The sequence below is a fragment of the Colletotrichum tamarilloi genome (assembly GCF_030869305.1).
Source record: "Colletotrichum tamarilloi strain Tom-12 chromosome Unknown Scaffold_5.1, whole genome shotgun sequence".
Taxonomy (NCBI): domain Eukaryota; kingdom Fungi; phylum Ascomycota; class Sordariomycetes; order Glomerellales; family Glomerellaceae; genus Colletotrichum; species Colletotrichum tamarilloi.
The window spans coordinates 458,398-477,341 of NW_026849388.1; the positions used below are offsets into that span (position 1 = coordinate 458,398).

At 55.2% G+C, this 18,944-nt stretch overlaps 6 protein-coding genes across 6 annotated transcripts; 3 read left to right on the top strand and 3 right to left on the bottom strand.

Moving 5' to 3' along the window:
- Window positions 1–296: 296 nt before the first annotated feature.
- On the bottom strand, window positions 297–972 carry CTAM01_02252 (hsp70-like protein; the record flags this gene model as incomplete). Its single annotated transcript, XM_060518291.1, has 2 exons — window positions 297–458; window positions 925–972. 2 exons carry the CDS (start codon window positions 970–972, stop codon window positions 297–299), a joined length of 210 nt encoding a protein of 69 aa, XP_060386924.1.
- Window positions 973–1,681: 709 nt separating this feature from the next.
- On the top strand, window positions 1,682–1,996 carry CTAM01_02253 (uncharacterized protein; the record flags this gene model as incomplete). Its single annotated transcript, XM_060518292.1, has 1 exon — window positions 1,682–1,996. The coding sequence occupies one exon, from the start codon at window positions 1,682–1,684 to the stop codon at window positions 1,994–1,996; it is 315 nt and encodes a 104-aa protein (XP_060386925.1).
- Window positions 1,997–3,483: 1,487 nt separating this feature from the next.
- Window positions 3,484–5,901, top strand: CTAM01_02254 (uncharacterized protein; the record flags this gene model as incomplete). The annotated part of the gene is made up of 8 exons (XM_060518293.1): window positions 3,484–3,518; window positions 3,571–3,651; window positions 3,710–4,073; window positions 4,140–4,422; window positions 4,515–4,857; window positions 4,950–4,996; window positions 5,052–5,330; window positions 5,399–5,901. 8 exons carry the CDS (start codon window positions 3,484–3,486, stop codon window positions 5,899–5,901), a joined length of 1,935 nt encoding a protein of 644 aa, XP_060386926.1.
- A 5,172-nt stretch (window positions 5,902–11,073) lies between these two features.
- CTAM01_02255 (mechanosensitive ion channel) lies at window positions 11,074–13,838 on the top strand (the record flags this gene model as incomplete). The annotated part of the gene is made up of 2 exons (XM_060518294.1): window positions 11,074–12,540; window positions 12,594–13,838. The coding sequence occupies 2 exons, from the start codon at window positions 11,074–11,076 to the stop codon at window positions 13,836–13,838; spliced, it is 2,712 nt and encodes a 903-aa protein (XP_060386927.1).
- A 331-nt stretch (window positions 13,839–14,169) lies between these two features.
- Window positions 14,170–15,740, bottom strand: CTAM01_02256 (dienelactone hydrolase; the record flags this gene model as incomplete). Its single annotated transcript, XM_060518295.1, has 6 exons — window positions 14,170–14,598; window positions 14,736–14,861; window positions 14,942–15,093; window positions 15,379–15,419; window positions 15,477–15,519; window positions 15,575–15,740. 6 exons carry the CDS (start codon window positions 15,738–15,740, stop codon window positions 14,170–14,172), a joined length of 957 nt encoding a protein of 318 aa, XP_060386928.1.
- Window positions 15,741–16,246: 506 nt separating this feature from the next.
- On the bottom strand, window positions 16,247–18,455 carry CTAM01_02257 (ARS binding protein 2; the record flags this gene model as incomplete). The annotated part of the gene is made up of 2 exons (XM_060518296.1): window positions 16,247–17,917; window positions 17,970–18,455. The coding sequence occupies 2 exons, from the start codon at window positions 18,453–18,455 to the stop codon at window positions 16,247–16,249; spliced, it is 2,157 nt and encodes a 718-aa protein (XP_060386929.1).
- Window positions 18,456–18,944: the final 489 nt, after the last annotated feature.

Here is an 18,944-nt window from a genome sequence, read left to right on the forward strand (position 1 = left end):
TCTGGCGCGGCTATTTGAGGTACTCAAGTCCAAGCTTGGAATCCGTGATGTACCCAGATGAGCGATCTTCCCTTATATAGGTTAAAATGTCTGGTCAAAAAGAGGGTTACTAATTTCTCATCCACAACATCGCTTCTTAAGGAAACACCGACTGCTTTGAGAATTTTCCGAAATTCCATTCACTTGGGTGCTCAGATGCTATTCCACACTTGTAATCCGTTCCTGGGTATCTTGAGGTAAGTAAGAAAGGGATCCATGATGTGAACAATGAGTGGAAAGCAGGCGTGCTGTAACTTTTAATGGGTCCTGTCATTATGGACCATGGAGTCCTGGAACTTGCGGACAATGAGACGCTTGGCATCGAAGACCACAGTGTTACGGGGGTTCATGGCGACCTGGTTCTTGGCGGCACCTACGATAAGAAAGCTGCTCATGATCCTCAGTGTCGGTGAAACCAACTGCGAAAAAAGTTGGCAAAATGTCAGCAATTCAACAGCAATTCAGATTCGGTACGTACCGAAACTCGGAGTTGGAACACCTCAAAAAAAGAAAAAAATCGTGGCCTCCGGTCATGAATGTTTGCAGCATATCATTGCAGGAGAATAACCCCAGCATTGCTAGGTAGGCTCAGTCCTCAGATATGAAGGTGGATTTCCTAGAAGATCAAGGACGCAGTGGCAGGTCTTCCAGTAGCACAGATGGAGTAAAGGCACTGTAGACACTACAAGGGCGTCCCCAGAGCAGAAAACAGGACACGCACTCGCGAATCAGCTTGTAATACAATTGCAACGTCTGTTTTTTCGAAGGCAGTCAGACTGAACAATATCTTAGACTCCGCATCATCTTCGCCTGCTGGAGGAAGCGCCGCGGGGATGAAGGTGGGCAAACGCCTCCACAGCCTTTTGGAGAAACGCATAGAAATACCTCCACCAGCCCCGCGGGGTTCATTAGGGGTCCCTCGAAAATGACCATTGTACTGGTTGACAGTGTCAGGACAACACGACTCAGACCTCACCTATCGACCGGGAACTTGGCCGAAGGACATAAAGGTGCAAAGTCGTCCTTGGAACAAACCCCGGTCACAAGGTCATGTGCTTGCGGTGCTATCAGTCAGCCAAGAACCCAACCCAATCAATCGAGGGTAATGCTTCTCTGGAGAGCTGCATCCTCCAGCAAGGGTGCAGAGGAAAGCGATCATCGGCCCTATAGCCCAATGCGACAGCCCAAGCTTTTGCGGACGACGATACAAGCATTTTAGAGGGCTGGGCACTTTCTCGGCAATGCTGGGCATTGCGGGCGGCTCTCTAGCACAATTTCTTGGCTACGACTCTAGCCGACGACACTTCATCAATTCGCGATTCGTGATTTAACAAGACGATTCAACTAAGACGAGATTTCTCCTGTCAAAAAATGCGCCACAAATCCACCAAAAAATCACGCAGCCTTTTCGCCGTCTTTTGTCGGTACTATGAAACTCCAGGGACGGATTTACACGAGCTGTTGCCGACTTGGCCCCACCAAATCCTCTGTGCCTTCATACTATGGCACCATGTCTACAGTCTAAGTACCTAGAAAGCCATTCGGTTGGTTTCCAAGTGGAGATGTCGTTAACTGGTCTGCCAAAAAGACCAATGGCAAGCATACCGCCTCCAGACGGTGACGTCTTCATGCTGGCGTCGAAATGAGGAGTCGATTTATCCTGGTCGAGCGTGCTCTCTTTTTTGTCCTCTCCCCTTCCAACCATCTTTGGGTATGGAGAACGCATTTTCCGTGCCCCAAACCCCGCAAACCCGGAGTCAAGAAAGCGTACCCGGTTTATTTTCTGTCACCTCTAGATTCTCGGAGCGTAAGCAGAAAGATGCAATGGCGACCTCACCTCACGGTTGCAGAAGCCACACGAACTTTGATCTCGACTAGGACGTCAATCTCACCGTTCTTGGCGTTTTCGACGAGATCTCTTGTCCTGTCTTGGCTTTTCCCAAATTCCCCGAGATAAGTGGCGGCATCTCCAAGCCTCCAACGACAGAATCCACAAATGATCCCGCCTCGAAGCGTTCCCCCCGGTCGATAGCCTACCCCGGAAACGGCGCTACTCTCCAAACATAGTGGGATCGGCAATTGGATAGCATCTCATCTGACAACGCCATTCCCGTCTTGCGCCGCACAGTAGCCCGCTCGCTCGTTTACCTCGCATGTTTACGACAAGGGCAATTAAGACGGTCAACCTTCTCGGATGTGCTTGAGTCTTGCACTCAAATGTACTTCTGACGGTATCCGTCCCACAGGGTCCCACGTTTTAATTACGTCTTGTCTTGAATGGCCAGGGTTCCTGCCCTTATCTCTTGCTACACGGACGTTCCCACACAACGTGTGTTGCGTGTGCTAGGAGTCAACCGCCGGGACGTGCTTTTCCTGGGGAGGAAGTGAGAAGCAAGATCAGTCTGGGGAAAGCCATGGGTTTTAGACTGAAGGATACGGCTAGAGAGCAACGGACCCTCAGAACCATGAATCCGTTCAGTCGAAGACGGGACCGTTAACGGCCAAGGCTGATCCGAAGAGCTTAGCTTTTGCTTTCGACTTTGCTGCCTGCGGCGTCTAGCAGCCGGTATCATATTGTGCCGATCTCTGCCCAATTCCCCCAAAACAGAGGAGCGCTACCAAGGCGCCGGGCTTTGGTCCGCAGAACTCACTTCGAATGACAGCCACTGCTGGTGGAGATGTCAAATGTCGCACAACCCAGATGCGCCCTTGCGGAGCATCGTTACATCTCTTTCGACCGGTAGCCCAATTAGACACGGGAATCCAGACGATGGGCCATGCAAGGCCGAACTCGCGAACCATGTAGTCTAGTATGCTCTCCGCTGCCTTGGTCAGGCCAAGAGAGAGCCGCCACTGTCATGGTACCCAGTCGTGCCATTCACATACACCACGCGCGCGTGAGGGGAAATTATTTGCTCCATGGCCCATCTGAAGAATAGCTACCATCTCCCTGCCCCCCAAACCCCAGCGAATCCACTTTCAAAGGTTTGGACTTTCCCCATGGGTCGCCCCATTGTGGATCACCTCTGGATGCTCGTACGCTGTGGTCTAGTCCCATTGACACGAGAGAGGGAGGAACAAAGCCGGTCTACCTAGTTCGCGTTGATAGACGCCTTCGAGCTGCCGTTCTTGACTTGCGGGGGAAGGTGGTTGCGCCGATCTGGTCTCCGTGAACCTTGTGCAGAGGTTGGGATGAGAAGGTGTCTATGGGTGAGATACAAATACCAGGCAGCGCCCATCCCATGCTTTCCCGGTTTCCCCCTCTCCTCGTCCGAGCCCTGTCTTTGAGTTAGATGATCACTCTCGGATTTTAAGGCGCAATCTATCGTAGAGACTTGATTGTCATCTTGTGATAGACCAAGAGTATAGAGCTCGAAACACTCACACTTCAACCAAGAAGCCATCAAGCATTGAGTCGTCGATAGTACTCAACGCGCCGCAACAATGGCGGACGACAAACACCTAGACGGAGCCGCGGTGTAAGCCTTACTCACTTACAATGAATCTTCAAACTTCAACTAACACGCCCAGCTCGGGCGACTTTTCCAACATGGAGAAAGCCCGTCGCGGATCCCAAGCAACAGTAGACCTAAACGACAACGTCGACGCAAAGTCCGTCCTCCGCCTCCAGTTCCCTCAGTTGAACGTAAACTAACTACCCACCCAACAGAATCAGGAACCCCCTCCTCGGCATCACCCGCGCCGAGCTTCTCCGCGACGTCGAAGCCTTTGCCCACGACAAGGGCCTGCAAGAATACATACCCGTCTTGAAAAAGGGCGCCCTCGTCGCCCAGGACCCGACGGGCTACGAAGAGATTGACGGCCCCGAGGCCCTCGACGCCACCGAGATCCAGGTCCTCCGCGACGAGATCGAGCATAAGTGGCGCATCCCTAAGATCCTGTACCTCACCATCATCACCTGCTCCATCGGCGCCGCTGTCCAGGGATGGGATCAGACGGGTAGCAACGGCGCGAATCTGTCGTTTCCCACGGTGTTTGGGATTGGGGGTACCTCGCACCATGATACTCTCCTTGTACGTCTCACTCACTCACTCGCAAGCCATGTTCTTGGTATCATCACATGCTAACACTCTCAAAAGGTCGGCCTCGTCAACGCGGCGCCATACATCGGCAGCGCCCTCATCGGCTGCTGGCTCTCAGACCCGCTCAACAACTTCTTCGGCCGCCGCGGCGCAATCTTCTTCGCCGCCAACTTTTGCCTCTGGCCCGTCATCGGTAGCGCCTTCTCCCAGACCTGGCCGCAGCTGCTCGGCTGCCGTATCCTCCTCGGTATCGGCATGGGAGCGAAAGCCAGCACGGTGCCCATCTTCGCCGCCGAGAACTCGCCCGCGCCGATTCGCGGCGCTCTCGTCATGACGTGGCGTGAGTACCACCCTCTCCCCCATTTTGATATAGATATCATGACGAGAGTCATGTGTATAGTTCCTGCTGTATGCTGACCGCGGCATCAACAGAACTCTGGACAGCCTTCGGCATCGCAGCCGGAACGGCAGCCAACCTCGCCGTCGCCAAGACCGGCGCCATCGCCTGGCGCCTCCAGCTCGGGTCCGCCTTCATCCCGGCCCTGCCGCTCGTGCTGCTCATCTACATCTGCCCAGAGTCCCCGCGCTGGTACATCAAGAAGAACCGCTTCCCCGACGCCATGAAGTCGCTGCTGCGGCTGCGCAACCACCCGATCCAGGCCGCGCGCGACATCTATTACATCCACACCCAGCTCCAGGTCGAGGCCGAGATTGTCGGGCGGTCCAACTACGCGAAGCGCTTTGTCGAGTTGTTCACCATTCCACGTATTAGACGGTGAGTGATGATGCCACAAATATAATGAGACGAAGAAAGAGTTTGTGTGAGATTCATCGAGTATCGAAACTGACGTTTGTGATCTGGTGCAGTGCCACGCTGGCTTCCTTCACCGTCATGATTGCCCAGCAAATGTGTGGTAAGTCGCGACCCCGAACTTGAATACCTCTCGATCATTACTCACCAGCGGACAGGAATCAACATCATCGCCTTCTACTCGAGCACAATCTTCAAGGAGGCCGGCACATCAGAGTACAACGCCCTCCTCGCCTCCTTCGGCTTCGGCATGGTCAACTTCCTCTTCGCCTGGCCCGCCATCTGGACCATCGACACCTTTGGCCGCCGCTCCCTCCTCCTCTTCACCTTCCCCCAGATGGCGTGGACGCTGCTCGCGGCGGGTCTCTGCACGCTCATCCCGGGCACCGGAGGCGCTCACCTGGGCCTCGTGGCGTTATTCGTCTACCTCTTTGCCGGTACGTCCTTCTCATCTCACTCTGCATGCACATATCAAGAAGAAAAAAAAACACTAACAAAGTCACAGCATTCTACTCACCAGGCGAAGGCCCCGTCCCCTTCACCTACTCCGCCGAGGTCTTCCCCCTCTCCCACCGCGAGGTAGGAATGTCCTGGGCCGTAGCGACCTGCCTCTTCTGGGCCGCCGTCCTCTCCATCAGCTTCCCCATCATGCTCGCCGACCTCGGCGTCGTGGGCTCCTTCAGCTTCTACGCGGGCCTCAACGTCGTCGCCCTCGTCATGATCTTCTTCTGGCTCCCGGAGACCAAACAGCGCACCCTCGAGGAGCTGGACTACGTCTTCGCGGTCCCCACCCGCGTCTTCATGCGCTACCAGCTCACAGAGGCCCTGCCCTACTGGTTCAGGCGCTGGGTCCTCTTCCAGAGGGACGCCACGCTGGAGCCGCTGTACAAGTTTGACCTCACGCACGAGGATCACCACGGGAGCGAGACGTACGAGAAGACGCAGGTCGAGCAGCGGGATCAGAAGAGGAGCGGCTCGGCTACCGGCGTAGACGTCACTGCTTCGTAAACGGATGGGGGGCGGCCGAGCCGAGGTACGAGATAGAACTTGTAGACGAAAGACCTAAACGCGGTGGAGAGTGGTAATGTTTGCACTGGCTGGCGTGGGAGCGCCGTTGGACCCGTGGAACGTTGAGAACTGGGGGGGCTTTGATACCAAATGAGGCTGAGCTAGACGGGAAGCGCATGGGAGTTTACGGCGTGTACTACACACGCGCGTCTACGTAATTAGCGTCGTCGAGTTGACTTTGTTTACTCGGAGAATTGTTTTGTAGATGAGGGAGAGGCAAGAAGGGGGCTCTGAATGGGTAAGCCCGCCCACAATCCGTAAGCGAAACACATCACGAAAGCACCGGAACACATCCCGATGATGCCACTTTGCGTGCGCCCCCTCCCTTCGTAGCTACGTAGCATAGCCTGTAGAGAATGACTGCCGATTGCGCAAAGAGCCCCTCCAATTTTCACGATTCATGACAGACAACATTCTTTACCACCACAAAAGACTTTTCAACCACCCTGCCACGTCTCCTGCCACCAGACCGGCCCGCTTGACACACAGAAAGGCTGGAGGGGCGTGGTTGAGAGACACGGAAAAAAAAGTCTCTCGACGAATCTGGCTCAGGGGCGGCAAGGCGGTAAGAACATTTGCAGGTCTCAGTGATCTTCTCAGACGGCGGCTTTTCTAAATGGGTCCTCGGATCTCCCTGGTAGCGGGGGCCGCGTTCGATTGACGTATGCACCCCGACAACCCCGAGTTCTTTCCTGGGACGACGACACCAAGTGCGGAAGAACGCGTGGGAAGGCAAGTCGTTCTTTGGGAGACATAGAAGAGCGCGCTCTCAGCCCTTGGCACGAGGGCAACGGCAGCTAGGCGTGCTAAGCCAGCCAAGGGCTCGTGAAGACTTTCCCGAACTGCCCGCCGCGAGCAGTGATCCAAATCGAGATTCTTCTCCCGCCGCTCTCGTGTTGAGTCTAGCGTCAAACCCAACAATGCAGACTGAGGCGATCGATTATGAAAGATTTTCGCAACACGGGCTGTAGATCCGATCCAACCTCCGACACGCAGATTCAAATTGTAGAGAATGTGAGACGTGGCACCGCTTGCGCTGCAGGAATTCAGAAAGGGGATAGGTGAACTGTAAGAGGCAGCACATTGCAGTGTTGAATGTCACATGAAACACATACTTGAAGAGTAAAAAGAAAGAATGCGCAAACAGGCCATTTCGTCTCGTGTGGAATAAAGTTCTTCGCCCGTGGACCGTGCCTCTTGCCTGAGAAGGTGAGGAGAGATCGTGTTACACCGCCGCAACCTCGGAATCTCTAGCGTTTGCTTTTTCAGGTACCCGCGTTTTTCGAGGGTCTGAGGTGTGTGATGTGTCTCTGACGATCAGCTCGGGCTGAAAACCGTTCTTGGGAAAACAAGAGGAACCGTGAGGGAGTCGGTTGTGTCATTGGTCGCCACTGGCGCGAATCGCAATGAAGCCACCGTCGGACTAGGCTGGCGCCGTTGAGGACGCCGGCTGTTTGGCTGCCGCGAGCCGCGGACGGGGCGGCTGGTTGGTTGGGATTCGAAAAGGGCTAGTGAAGAAGAGCTGGTGACAGGGAGGGCGACTGACAGGCCACCGAGTGGGCGCAACCCGTACACGGTAGATGAGTGGCCGACCATGTGGCCGTTGATATTGCGAGAAAAAACCTTGAAGCTCGCCTGCGACCTGTGGTGAGTATTAGAAACAGAGCGGAAATTGAATTGACTTCGTGATCAATGGGTGCAGGATTGAGCGGCCTGTCGAAGCAGGGGCCCATGGGCAGGTCTGGACCGTCCAGACTCGAAGAGACTTGAACGCGCGGTGCAAGCCAGCTTCTGTCACAGCTTGTCTCTCTCTTGTCCTTGTAGGGCTCCGCTAGGACGCAGGGGGCGGGGATGGGGGGAGGAGAGCTGGGAGACTGGAGACTGGCACTCGAAAAGGAGGAGACTGGAGACAAGATGCGGCGGACGACGAATGGTCGGGTGGGTGGCTTTTGGTGCTAGCGAGAATTGTATGCGGGTGGAAACGAAACAGAGACGACGTCGGCTTGTGGGAAGGCTGAAAAAAGGACGGGAGTAGTCTGGTGTTTTGGTGTGATTCTGTAACTGTGAACGGCATTGATTGCCTTGTGTGACGGGCTGGTCCGGCGGAGGTTTGTTGTTGTCTTCTGGTCCCTTGGGGAATCTTGGAGGGTTGCAACATGGAAAGGGGGGCCATGCCAAGAGGGGTGACTCTCCAGATGGGGTGGAAGGGACGTGAGGGAGTCGACACCCGCAGTCCATCGAGGTGACTCGGTTCCAAGAGGTTGGATGATGGGCAAAGAGCTAAAGATGGATCGATTGATGGATCGGTGGGTTTGCTAGTCGTCAAGCGGCGGATGGATGATGCTTCCAGCAACTGTCAAACGCAAACATGTGCCGGCGCGGACGGTGGGGGATGACTTGGATGGATGGATAGGTGATGGAAGGGTGATGCCTCTCTCGATGCCGAAGGAGAAAAAAAACTCCACGCTCGTATTCCACCAAAGACGGCGGTGGGTGGAGACCAATAAGTTAATTGGGGTGAATTTTCTGAGTGTTATTCCTGGATCGCGATACGGCAGTGACAGTGGCAGTGATAGTGTTAAGTGGCCACTGGCGCAAGACCACAAGTTGGCGCCGGCGGCAAGCGGCTGACCGGCCAGATCTGCGGAATTCACAGAGTGCTGACAGAACGTGGAAGGCGAGCCGCAAGAGCGACCTGGGACACCTGGGAGATATTCCCCAAAGCGCAAAGGGTCAGCATTGATCCACGCAAGGAGATGTAAAAGGTTAAGCTTCTAACACTCCACCGATGTGGGAACATGATGGAGCGATAGTCGGCCATCTCTCGCAAATCGAGCAGCTAAACAACAGGCGACTCGTCAGCCGGGTGGACCTGACCGGGCAGCTTCCCTGATTACTCCGTGGGAACACTGCAACTCCAACTCTCCAATAACCAGGGCAAGGCCGCAAGATGGTGGAAGGCGCAGACCACCTTGACCCCAGAGAACAGCGCTGGGAAGTGCTTGGGAGAGCCGCTTGGAGAATGGAACCCGAGGACCCCAGAATGAATTGGGAGGGACCCTTCCTCTTACCAGTGTTCCCACCAAGGTCGACCCTTTCCCACGCAACACTGGCTCAGCCCACCCCAAATGACTCCAAAACAGTTACCGGGGCCTTCAGACTGCCGGTACTGACGCTGCCCTAGAGGGATATGTGACGATATTAAGGAACAAGAAACCGAATGAAGGGTGCTCGCATGGCAACATGGGGTTACAACTTACACCATTGTAATCTCACCAAAATGTGCAATCTCACTCTCATGCAGCAGCACATGCAACTACACCGAGGCACCAAATTCAACAACCAATCGAGTGGCGACGAAGGAACATCAAGCTTCACTCACTCGTAAGCGGTTCTGCGGCACGTCTGATGTGCGGCACTCGCACAATCAACTCGAGGAACCTTGAAGTGCACTAGAGAACTCTCAGTGCAACCTTTTGATAGCACACACAGCTTCACAATCACATAGGTACGACTACAGACGTGTGTACTATGTATGTGACTATGTAATCAAGCTCTGTGCGAGTGTCAAAACTTCGGATATGTCATGATATGCATCCCAGACGGAAAGGAGCAATACCGACGCGTCCCTCGACCTTGCCGGGCAGTTTCTTCCTGCAGGCTGCAAGGCACATACATACATACATTCACGGTTTATGACCAACGTCCATAACAACAATATTCAACTTGCCAAGTACCGCGTCCCAGTGACACCCCAATCGCGCGGCATTCCATAGCGGAAGTAAAATAGATGCGCAGAAAAAAACCAAGAAGTCCACCGGCGAGCACGGCATCATCAAGGCCCACCTGAGAAGAGGCACCTCCACCCAGCTGAGGTACGTATCTCTGTCTACCCTGCTCCAGTCCACCAGCTAGATACGGGGATACCTACTGCTAGGTACTCCGTACTGAAGTATCCGTAAGTGGATATCACAGACCATCCACCAACCAAGAATCGGGAACCACCAGTCCTGGGTACCGGCCAATCCCAGCAATCGACCCGAGAACTTCTGAAACTCGCCTGTCAGTGGCTTGTCCCCTGCATCAAAGCTGCCAGCCCGTCCTGCAGCAGAAAGCCGGCCACTTTGAGATTTCTGGCCCGTTTTCTGCTTGATCTGGCTGTCTGCTCTGGGCCTCTGGCCGTCCAGGCTCTCGTTCACTGTGCAGAAATTCAGAGCACGTACTCAAAGGACCTACTCTGCCAGAGATTGACCCAGAACCAGAGAAAAAGAGGAAAAGAAAAAAAAACTAGATGCACCAGAAGGGGGGTGCCCCGGCTCAGCACAGAAGGAAGAAAAAAAAAACCGTTCAGGGGTCCCGCCAAGATGCACGCTCCAAGACAGCCGTCCCTCCCACTAACGCGTCTAGCGGCGGCGGCCCCCTTTCGTCCTGTCTTTGCGGCTTTCCGCTTGCCCTGCCACTAATTGCCTTGCTCGTGCTTGCCGTGTCGCCTTGCACTTTGATGATCGTCAACCTGCTAACCGCACCTTACCATCCCACGTCTCCATCCTGTTTCCCTAACTAGAACAGAACCTTGCCGTCATTCTCTCTGCCATTTTTGGTTCGTCTTTCGCTTAAACCCTGAGCTTCTTCCCCTCCTCGCCTTCTTTTTCATCTAGACTCCCGCTCGTTTCGACCTCTCCATTCACTCTCGCTCGCTCTCTCTCTTTTCTCCTCCTCCCCGCCCTCTCTTCCCTACCTATCCTGTCCCATCCTACCCTCCTCCTCTAAAGATACCCTTTTCCTTGTAATTACCTTCGTTTTTGGGAATTGGGTTGTCGTCACACACGAGGATAACACAGAACATACACGCGCGCTCACCTCTTGTAGAACCAGACCCAATCGTTACTCTTGGTTCTCAACCTTTTTCTCATTTTCCTCTCGAGCCTCACACGACGCCTCGATTGGTTTCCTACAAGAGCTGGATTCGACATCCGCTCCGTCTGCGCATTAATAGACTGCAACTATACAGCAAGTGGTCTGTACAACAATCATCAATCACCGTTCTACACCAACATTCCTCCTCCCTCGACTAGATACGACACAACTTAAGAGCTCCCTCGCTATTTCGGCATGCCGGGACCTCTCTCGCCGCGGCATTCGGGATTCCTGCCTATAAACAATACACAGTCGAACGACATGCCTGACGGCGATATTCCCCTGACCCAGGTCAGGAGCGCCGCCTCTACTGGCGCCAGGAAGCCCACGATGAACGCTTCTAACGAGGACTCTGGTTCCTCTGGTACAAATGAGAAGCATGGTCTTTTCCACCGCCCCAATGCCAAGGGCGGACGCCGCAAGAAGAAGGCAGAACTCGGCCGCCACGGAACTGCTGGCTCGGACGAGGTCAAGATGAACGCCATGGGTCGCTTCTACACCAAGATCACCAGCGCGTCTGTCGTCACGCGCTACCTGGTTTACATCATTCCTATCGGTCTTCTACTCGCGATACCACTCATCGTTCTCCCCATTACGGGTCACAAAGACGATGTCATGATTGGCAACAACAAGGAGAAATCGCTATTTAACCTCTTTGTGTGGATTGAGATTGCCTGGTTGACCCTCTGGGCCGGCAAGGTTGTCGCCTGGCTCATGCCTCACGCCTTCATGTTCTTCTGTGGAGTGGTCAGTTCCGGTACGCGCAAGTACGCTACTGTCCTCCAGAACTTGCAGATTGCCCTTTCACTCTTCTTCTGGGCCCTGGCATCATGGCAGTCATTCCAGGCCCTCTTCAAGTCCGACAACAACCAATCTTCCTGGGTTACCACCATGATCCGTCTTCTTGGTGCCACATTTGTGTCTTCAGCCGTATACCTTGGCGAGAAGGCCATTGTTCAGCTCATCGGTATCTCTTACCACCAGAGATCATTCGCTCTTCGCATCAAGGAGTCCAAGCGTGAGGTTCGCTTGCTCGGTCTTCTCTACGATGCCTCCCGCACCCTTTTCCCTATGTACTGCCCCGAGTTTGAGGACGAGGACTATGTCATCAACGATAGTCTCGATTTGATCTTAGCCAAGGCCGCGAAGGGTGGCAAGGGCGGTAATGGTAGCGCTACGCCCCTCCGCCTTGTCGGTGACATTGGCCGTGTAGGAGACAAGATCACCGGTGTCTTCGGTAACATTGCCTCGGAAATCACTGGAAAGCAGGTCTTCAACCCCAACTCGGCTCACTCCATTGTTATTGAAGCCCTCGAGAAGCACAAGCCTTCCGAGGCTCTCGCCCGCCGTATCTGGATGTCTTTTGTGGTCGAAGGAAAGGACTCGCTGTACCCCGAAGACTTCCTGGAAGTGCTTGGACCCGCTTACTCTGATGAGGCCGACGAGGCTTTCGGTATGATCGATAACGACATGAACGGCGATATCAGCTTGGAAGAGATGACTCGCAAGGTTGTCGAGATTGGCAAGGAACGCAAGGCTATTACCGAGGGAATGAAGGACATTGGTCAGGCACTCCGCGTGTTTGATAAGGTTCTCATGTTCGTTGTCGTCTTGATCGTTGTCTTCATTTTCCTCGCGTGGTTCCAGTCCAGCTTCTTGACCGTAAGCTTCCCCCTCCCCTTCAACTCTGTCTGGAACGCCGCTGACCCATTTAGACCGTCGCCACTGCTGGTACTGCGCTTCTTTCCCTGTCATTCGTCTTCGCCGTTACCACCCAGGAATTCCTTGGTTCTTGCATCTTCCTCTTCGTCAAGCATCCCTACGACGTTGGTGACAGGGTCGATATTGTTGGTTCCGAGAAGCAGCAACTCATCGTGGACAAGATTTCGCTTCTGTACACCGTCTTCACCCGTATCGACAAGATGCAGGTCGTCCAGGTTCCCAACATCGCTCTCAACAACCTATGGATCGAGAACGTCTCCCGTAGCAAGGCCATGAAGGAGGTCATCGACTTGAACGTCTCCTACGACACCAGCTTCGAGGACCTCGAACTCCTCCGTGTTGAGATGGAGAACTTCGTTCGCAACTCCGATAACTCCCGCGACTTCATGCCCGATATCGCCATTGGCGTTGCCGGTGTCGGTGATTTGGACAAGCTACAGCTTAAGATCGCGATCAAGCACAAGTCCAACTGGCACAACGATGGCGTTCGCGCCACTCGCCGCTCCAAGTTCATGTGCGCTCTGGCCATGGCTCTGAAGAAGATCCCCATTTATGCCCCTGGTGGTGGTAGCGAGGCCCTTGGTGCTCCTGGCAACCCATCTTACTCCGTCGCCGTCACCGACTCCTTCGCTGCGTCAGCCCGTGACAAGGCTGCCAAGGATAAGGAGGCCGCGCGTTTGGTGCCCTCTCCCGCCGCCGAAGGAACTGACGGCAACCCCGACTCTAAAACCGAGAAGGCTGCCGCAGCTGAACTCAACCTGCGTGACCCGATGGTCGAAGAGGAATGGGGCTACCGGGTAGGCGATGACGACACTTTGTCGTCCCAGGAAGCTCGCCGCCGCTCTAACGATATCGACCGCGTCCGCAGTCAGCTGATGAAGCGCGCCAGCACCAAGGGCGGTGGTGGCCGTCGCAAGCCCGGCGAAGGCATCCCCATGTCCCCTGTCGGTGATGGACCCGGCCTTGGTCTGACGCAGACGACGTCTCGCAACCGCATTTACGACGAGGAGGCAGAGACGGGTGTCCAAGGATCCTACAACTCTCCCTACTACGGCGCCCAATCAACCGGTTACTCCGGCGCCTACGGACAGTCCCTGTCTCCCACTATCTCGCCTCCCCACAACACCAACCTTACCCCCCACCCACTCCAGAGCGCCCCATCGGGCCAGCGTCCTCGTGGACGCAGTGTATCCAGCACCCAGCAGGAGGTTCAGCCGAGCACTTCAAAGAAGCAGTAAAGGGGGACGCTAAGGATGGCACGAAAAGAGTAACAAAGTAAAAGAAGGAGAAGCAGCAAAAAAAAATCGGAGAAAGATTAATACCAGCCGGTCAATTGTCTGACACAAAACCCCGGGCGTTTTCTTTTACGTGGGCATTGAGACTGGCTTCCCCATGCCTAATGAATTTCCTTACACAAACTTCACATGGGGGGAACAGATAGATTACGAATAGAGTATGATGACATGTTGTCCGCAGATAAATACTATTCCTCTTACCAATGCCTGGTCTGCCTCTATTTACGTGATATGTTTTTTTGCTAGTCGTCAACATACACGTTTAGCTTCATGCCTAGCAAACGTGCTCAACCTCGCCAACGCCCTCCAACGGACCCAGGTCCAGCTTGAGCGTCCTCCCAAACAACTCCAATAGAATCTCAAAGCAGACCTTTGTGATGGCCGGGTCATACCGTCCCTTACTCAACTCGTCGCGGATAAAGGCGTGCTGGGCCCACGCGAACTCGTAGAAGCTCGTCGTGACGCCTGCCTCGCGGAGCTTGGCGCGGATGAGGTCGCGGCCTTCCGCGGGGACGTGGGTGTCTTTCACGCCGAAGATCATGGCCACCTCGGCGTGGGTGAGGTTCGTGGCGAAGAGGTCTAGGGTGTGGGTGCTGTTTTCGGGGGCTGTCGGGGAGGAGTTTGCGGAGGTGTGGGGGCCTAGGGTGCGGGTGTGGATGTCTGTTGCGAAGTAGGCTACGCAGGAGGTGATTCGGGGGTCGAGCTGGTGGTGAGGTTAGTTTGGTGAGGATTGTGAGTGGGTTTCTGGTGAGAGGTGGGAGTTTGGAGGTGGAGGGAGAGGTTGAGGAGGAGCGGGGGTGAGAGAGGGGCATGGAAGGGGGAAGGAGGCGAGAGACGTACGGAGGCTCTGACGGCGAGGTGGCCGCCTAGGCACATTCCCGTGCTGCCGATTTTGCCGGTGCAGGTTGGGAGGGTGAGGAGGTGGTCTACGGTGCGGCGGGAGTCTTCGTCGTAGGACTCGAGGGTCTTGATGACAGTGTTCACGATGGTCAGCCAAAGTATTTCTCCGTGAGGTCTAGCTATATAGAAATGAGACGAGGGCGTACCTTTTCAACCTTCCAGGCGTTTCCCTTGTCGGTGCCGGGAACATCGTAGGCCAGGGCCTCTGGGCCGGTGAAGTCGTGGTAGGACGAGGGCGCGGCGACGATGTAGCCTTGTCCTGCGATCTGGCGGGCGAAGCGGGCGACGGGGCCGGTCACTATCGACTTGTCAGTTTGTACTTCACGAGAAGAAGGAGGTTATGTATCATTCGCATGTGATTCAAGTCTGAAATGGGATTCTGTTGTATGGCAAGCCAATAACAGTCGAAGACATAAAGTGAAGCGAAGTCAAAGTACTCGGCCAACAACTCGGTGAACTCGGTGTAGGATCGGTGAGGGTGGGGTGGAGGGGTCGAGCACCCCCCAGTGCGGGGGAAAGGGCAGCTTTTTTGGGTAGACCCCGCCGCCGCCATGGAGAAGAGGCATGATCTGACTGTACTGACCTTGGTAGATTTCAGAGAAGAGGCAGACACCTGGAAACTTGCTGCAGTATATGTGAGTTGGGGATTTTCAATCTGATTTTTGAATCAAGATCACTTACGCCTGGGGATAGCCTGGAATGGAAGGGTGGAAGAGGAAGATTCCTGTTACCGTTGTTAGCTTTCGAGTACCATTATTACGAGGTCGGTTGGCACGCACTCATGGAACCATCCTTGCCGTCGGCCTTGGTCGGCACGTCTACGTAAGACTCCTTGATGAGCATCCTGAAGAGTCTATGAGAATTGACTGATTGAACAAGTAGGAGGAAGCAATCGTCGGATCGACAGTCAGTGAGTGAGGTTTGTTGTAGTTGAGTGATTTGCATCTCATTGGCTGATAGCTCTGGACCTCTGATCTGGAGGACCTTAGTAAGCCCCCTTCCCTCCTCCACTCTTCCTTCTCAGTCCACCTTGAAATGAACTCGAATAGAAGCTTATCTTGAAGTCTTAGCTTGGATATTCACTAGATTTTGTAGTGGACCTGAGCGTGTGATGAGTGTTTGACGGATATTCATCAAGGTGACTGTAGCATTGCTTTTCACTTGGTATTTCTGCCCCCTCCGCCTAAACACCCAACCCAATCCCTGATATACGCTCTCCCGTGACCCTGCGCCAGAACTATGCTTTCGCTTTCGATTATTACGCCATCCGCATGATATCAACACCGTCCCCCTTTTGCCTGTCTTTCTTCTGAAAGACGCCCCTAAATCCTGGATATTCCACGCCATCCACATGACGTTCTCCGTGCGCCGTATGCTTCCCCTTCCCCTGATAATATTCCCCATGTCGGCAACTCTCTCGGATACATATGATTACAAACCCCATACTTCCCTCACTTATTCTCAAGATCCTTGGCATCCTGAAACGTCTCATTCAGCTTCGCCGTAAGCCCAGCCCGCATCGCCTGAATCTCCTTATCCCTCTTCTCCGACAGCGCCAACAAATCCCGGTACTTTTTCTCCCACTCCGACTCGGCGCCGCCCGTGCCCTTCATATTCGGCTTCTCCAGCTTCTCCTCGGGCCGCCGCCACCGGTTGTACATAACCGTCTGCACCATGTTGTAGTTGCCCCGTATCGTCCCCAGCCGGAACTCCCAGCTGCAGCTGTACGTCGCGCGGTCCTCATACTCCTCCTCCCGCTTTACCCGCAGCTTGCTCGTCGTCATGAGCGCCCTGCCGCCCGCCAGCGCCGCGAGATTAATCAGAAAGGCGTCCTGGTTCGGCGCCGTCTGCCACATCCTTTCTACAGTGGTATGCACGAGCGCGTAGGCCTCGGCGATGCTGCAATTCTCGATGGGGTTGTTGTCCGCGTCGACCCAGTCGCCGTTGGCCGTCTCGTGCGCGAAATAGCCCAGGACGGCGTCGATGTTGGTCCGGTCCTTCATGTTCTCGAACATGCCGATGGGGATGTCGTTGGGTTGCGGTGGTATGCCGCTGCCTTTCGCGGCGGGCGGCGGGTCGACCGGCAGGACGGTCTGCGCTTTCAGGTCTACTGGTGGTATGGCACCAGGGGGGAGGGGCACGTTGTGACCGGGCGGGAACTCCAATGGTGGTGCTGTTGCTGTCGAGTTCATTATGTCGGGTACTTCGCCCGGGGGTTCTCCGTTGACGATCACGATCGGTGGAGGCGGCGGCGTCGCGAGACGAACGGATCCTCCTTGACGTTCCGGAACCTGTAGTGAGATACTCGGCTTGGCCGGCCGCGGTATATGCGGCGGTGTAGGTAATTCCGTGACTGCGACTGGTGGTACCGGTGCGGTCTGGGGTATTGGCGCCGGGGGTGTAATCGGGCCCGGCTCAATCTTGGTATCGGGACTTGGCCGCTTGTACGCCGGTCCTTCGGCGGGGAAAGCCACAAATGGGCCATCGACATTCGTTTTGTTCATAGGCGGTCTCCCCCGAGTCTTGCCGCTGCCTCCTGGTCCGCCACTCCTCCACGCAGAGGAAACGACTTTGGCACCGTGTCGCCGGTGAGATGCCTTTGGTCGTGAGGGAGTAATAGCCGACCTTGGTTCCGCATCACCCCAGAACCCGCTGTTGCGCGTTGACGGCGTGAGCGCAGACATCGGGCCCTGTGGATACGCCGTGAGCGGCGTCTGCGCTGTGTCAGGGGCCGGAGGCCAGCCCGTCACTGATCCCGTGTTGGCGCTCAACTTCAAATGATCAGAGCAGCCGAACGTAGCGCGTCCATCGGGATGAGCGGACCACGGACCCAGAGTCTCTGGCCGGGCGGCGGTGTAGGCCGTCCCCGTCGGCGGCGAGTCCAATCTCGCTCGTTGTGAAGGGGACTTTGCGAATTCGTCGTCCTCTGGCCTTTTCCTCCCCCGCCTGGGCCGAATCTGTGGTAAAAGTGCTCGGAGAGCCATGTCGTCTTCTGCTAGCACACCATCCCTTCCCGCTTCACACACGGGCGTTGGGTCATTTGGGATCTCTGTCCAGTAAGGGTGAGGGTGATCCATCAGATACTCAAAGAAGGCATCCACATGCATAGAATGCATCCAGCGCTGTGAGAGTCAGCCTATTGCGCGATTCATTGAACCATGCACAGGAACATACCTTGAGCCGGACGGCATACTGCTGAATCTTTTGAGAACTCTGACCCTTATCCTGATCAGGGGGTTCGACGCCCAACTTGAGAGCCAACTCTGCCCACGTCTTGATCTCCTTGGTCTCCAACTGCTTGATGAGCTCGAAAAGGGTGAAAGTGCTGAAGCTCTTGCCGCCGCTCTTGGGCGGGACCCGGAAAGCTTCCCGCAGCGCCGCCGTGTCCGTGTCGGGCGGGACGGCCGGGTTGCAGGACATGACGAAGTGGGTGTAGGCATCCTCAATGGTGTCCGCCGTCACGTTCCTGTCCGGGAGGGTGAGCCTGCTGCTCGAGGCTGACGAAGTCGACGACCGTGGGGCGGCCATGTGCTGATGCCTCATTAAAGGCGACGGGGATTGCCCATGCATACCGTTGGGCACCGCGGACGGCGGCGGTGGCAGCGGCGGCGGGAGCGACTGCGGTTGGTGCTGCTGCATCGTCGGTTGCGGGGATATCATCGCGCATGAGTCGGTGTTGAGTAATCCGGGATATTGGACATCATCACCGACGAGGCGAGAGTTGGGCCACGCATTGACAGCACGCGCGATACGAGTTGACAGCGTCAAAGCCTAACGACGACGCGACGAAGTGTATGAGGATCGTGAGCGCAGCATCACCACCGAGCCAGCTCAACGAGGGGGGCAGAGAGTGTCCCAGATGCGTCTTTCTGTCTGTTCTCGAGACAAGAGCAGGTGATAGAGGCTGAATGACCCGGGAGAAAATGGGGGTGGGTAAAAGCGATGCAGTCCGTCCCGTAGCTCACGGTCTCATCTACTTAGGTGACGGACAGTCAGATCCAAACGGCTCTTTTTCGAGATGAGAGGAAAGCTTGGGTCAATCTAAACATTGAATCGAATCGAGCTGGTAAAGTCGGGGTTAATTTAGGGCCCCAGCGAGAGAGCGATGGACGGGCAAATGAGAGAGAGGGACGTGCTAAAATTAGCCTT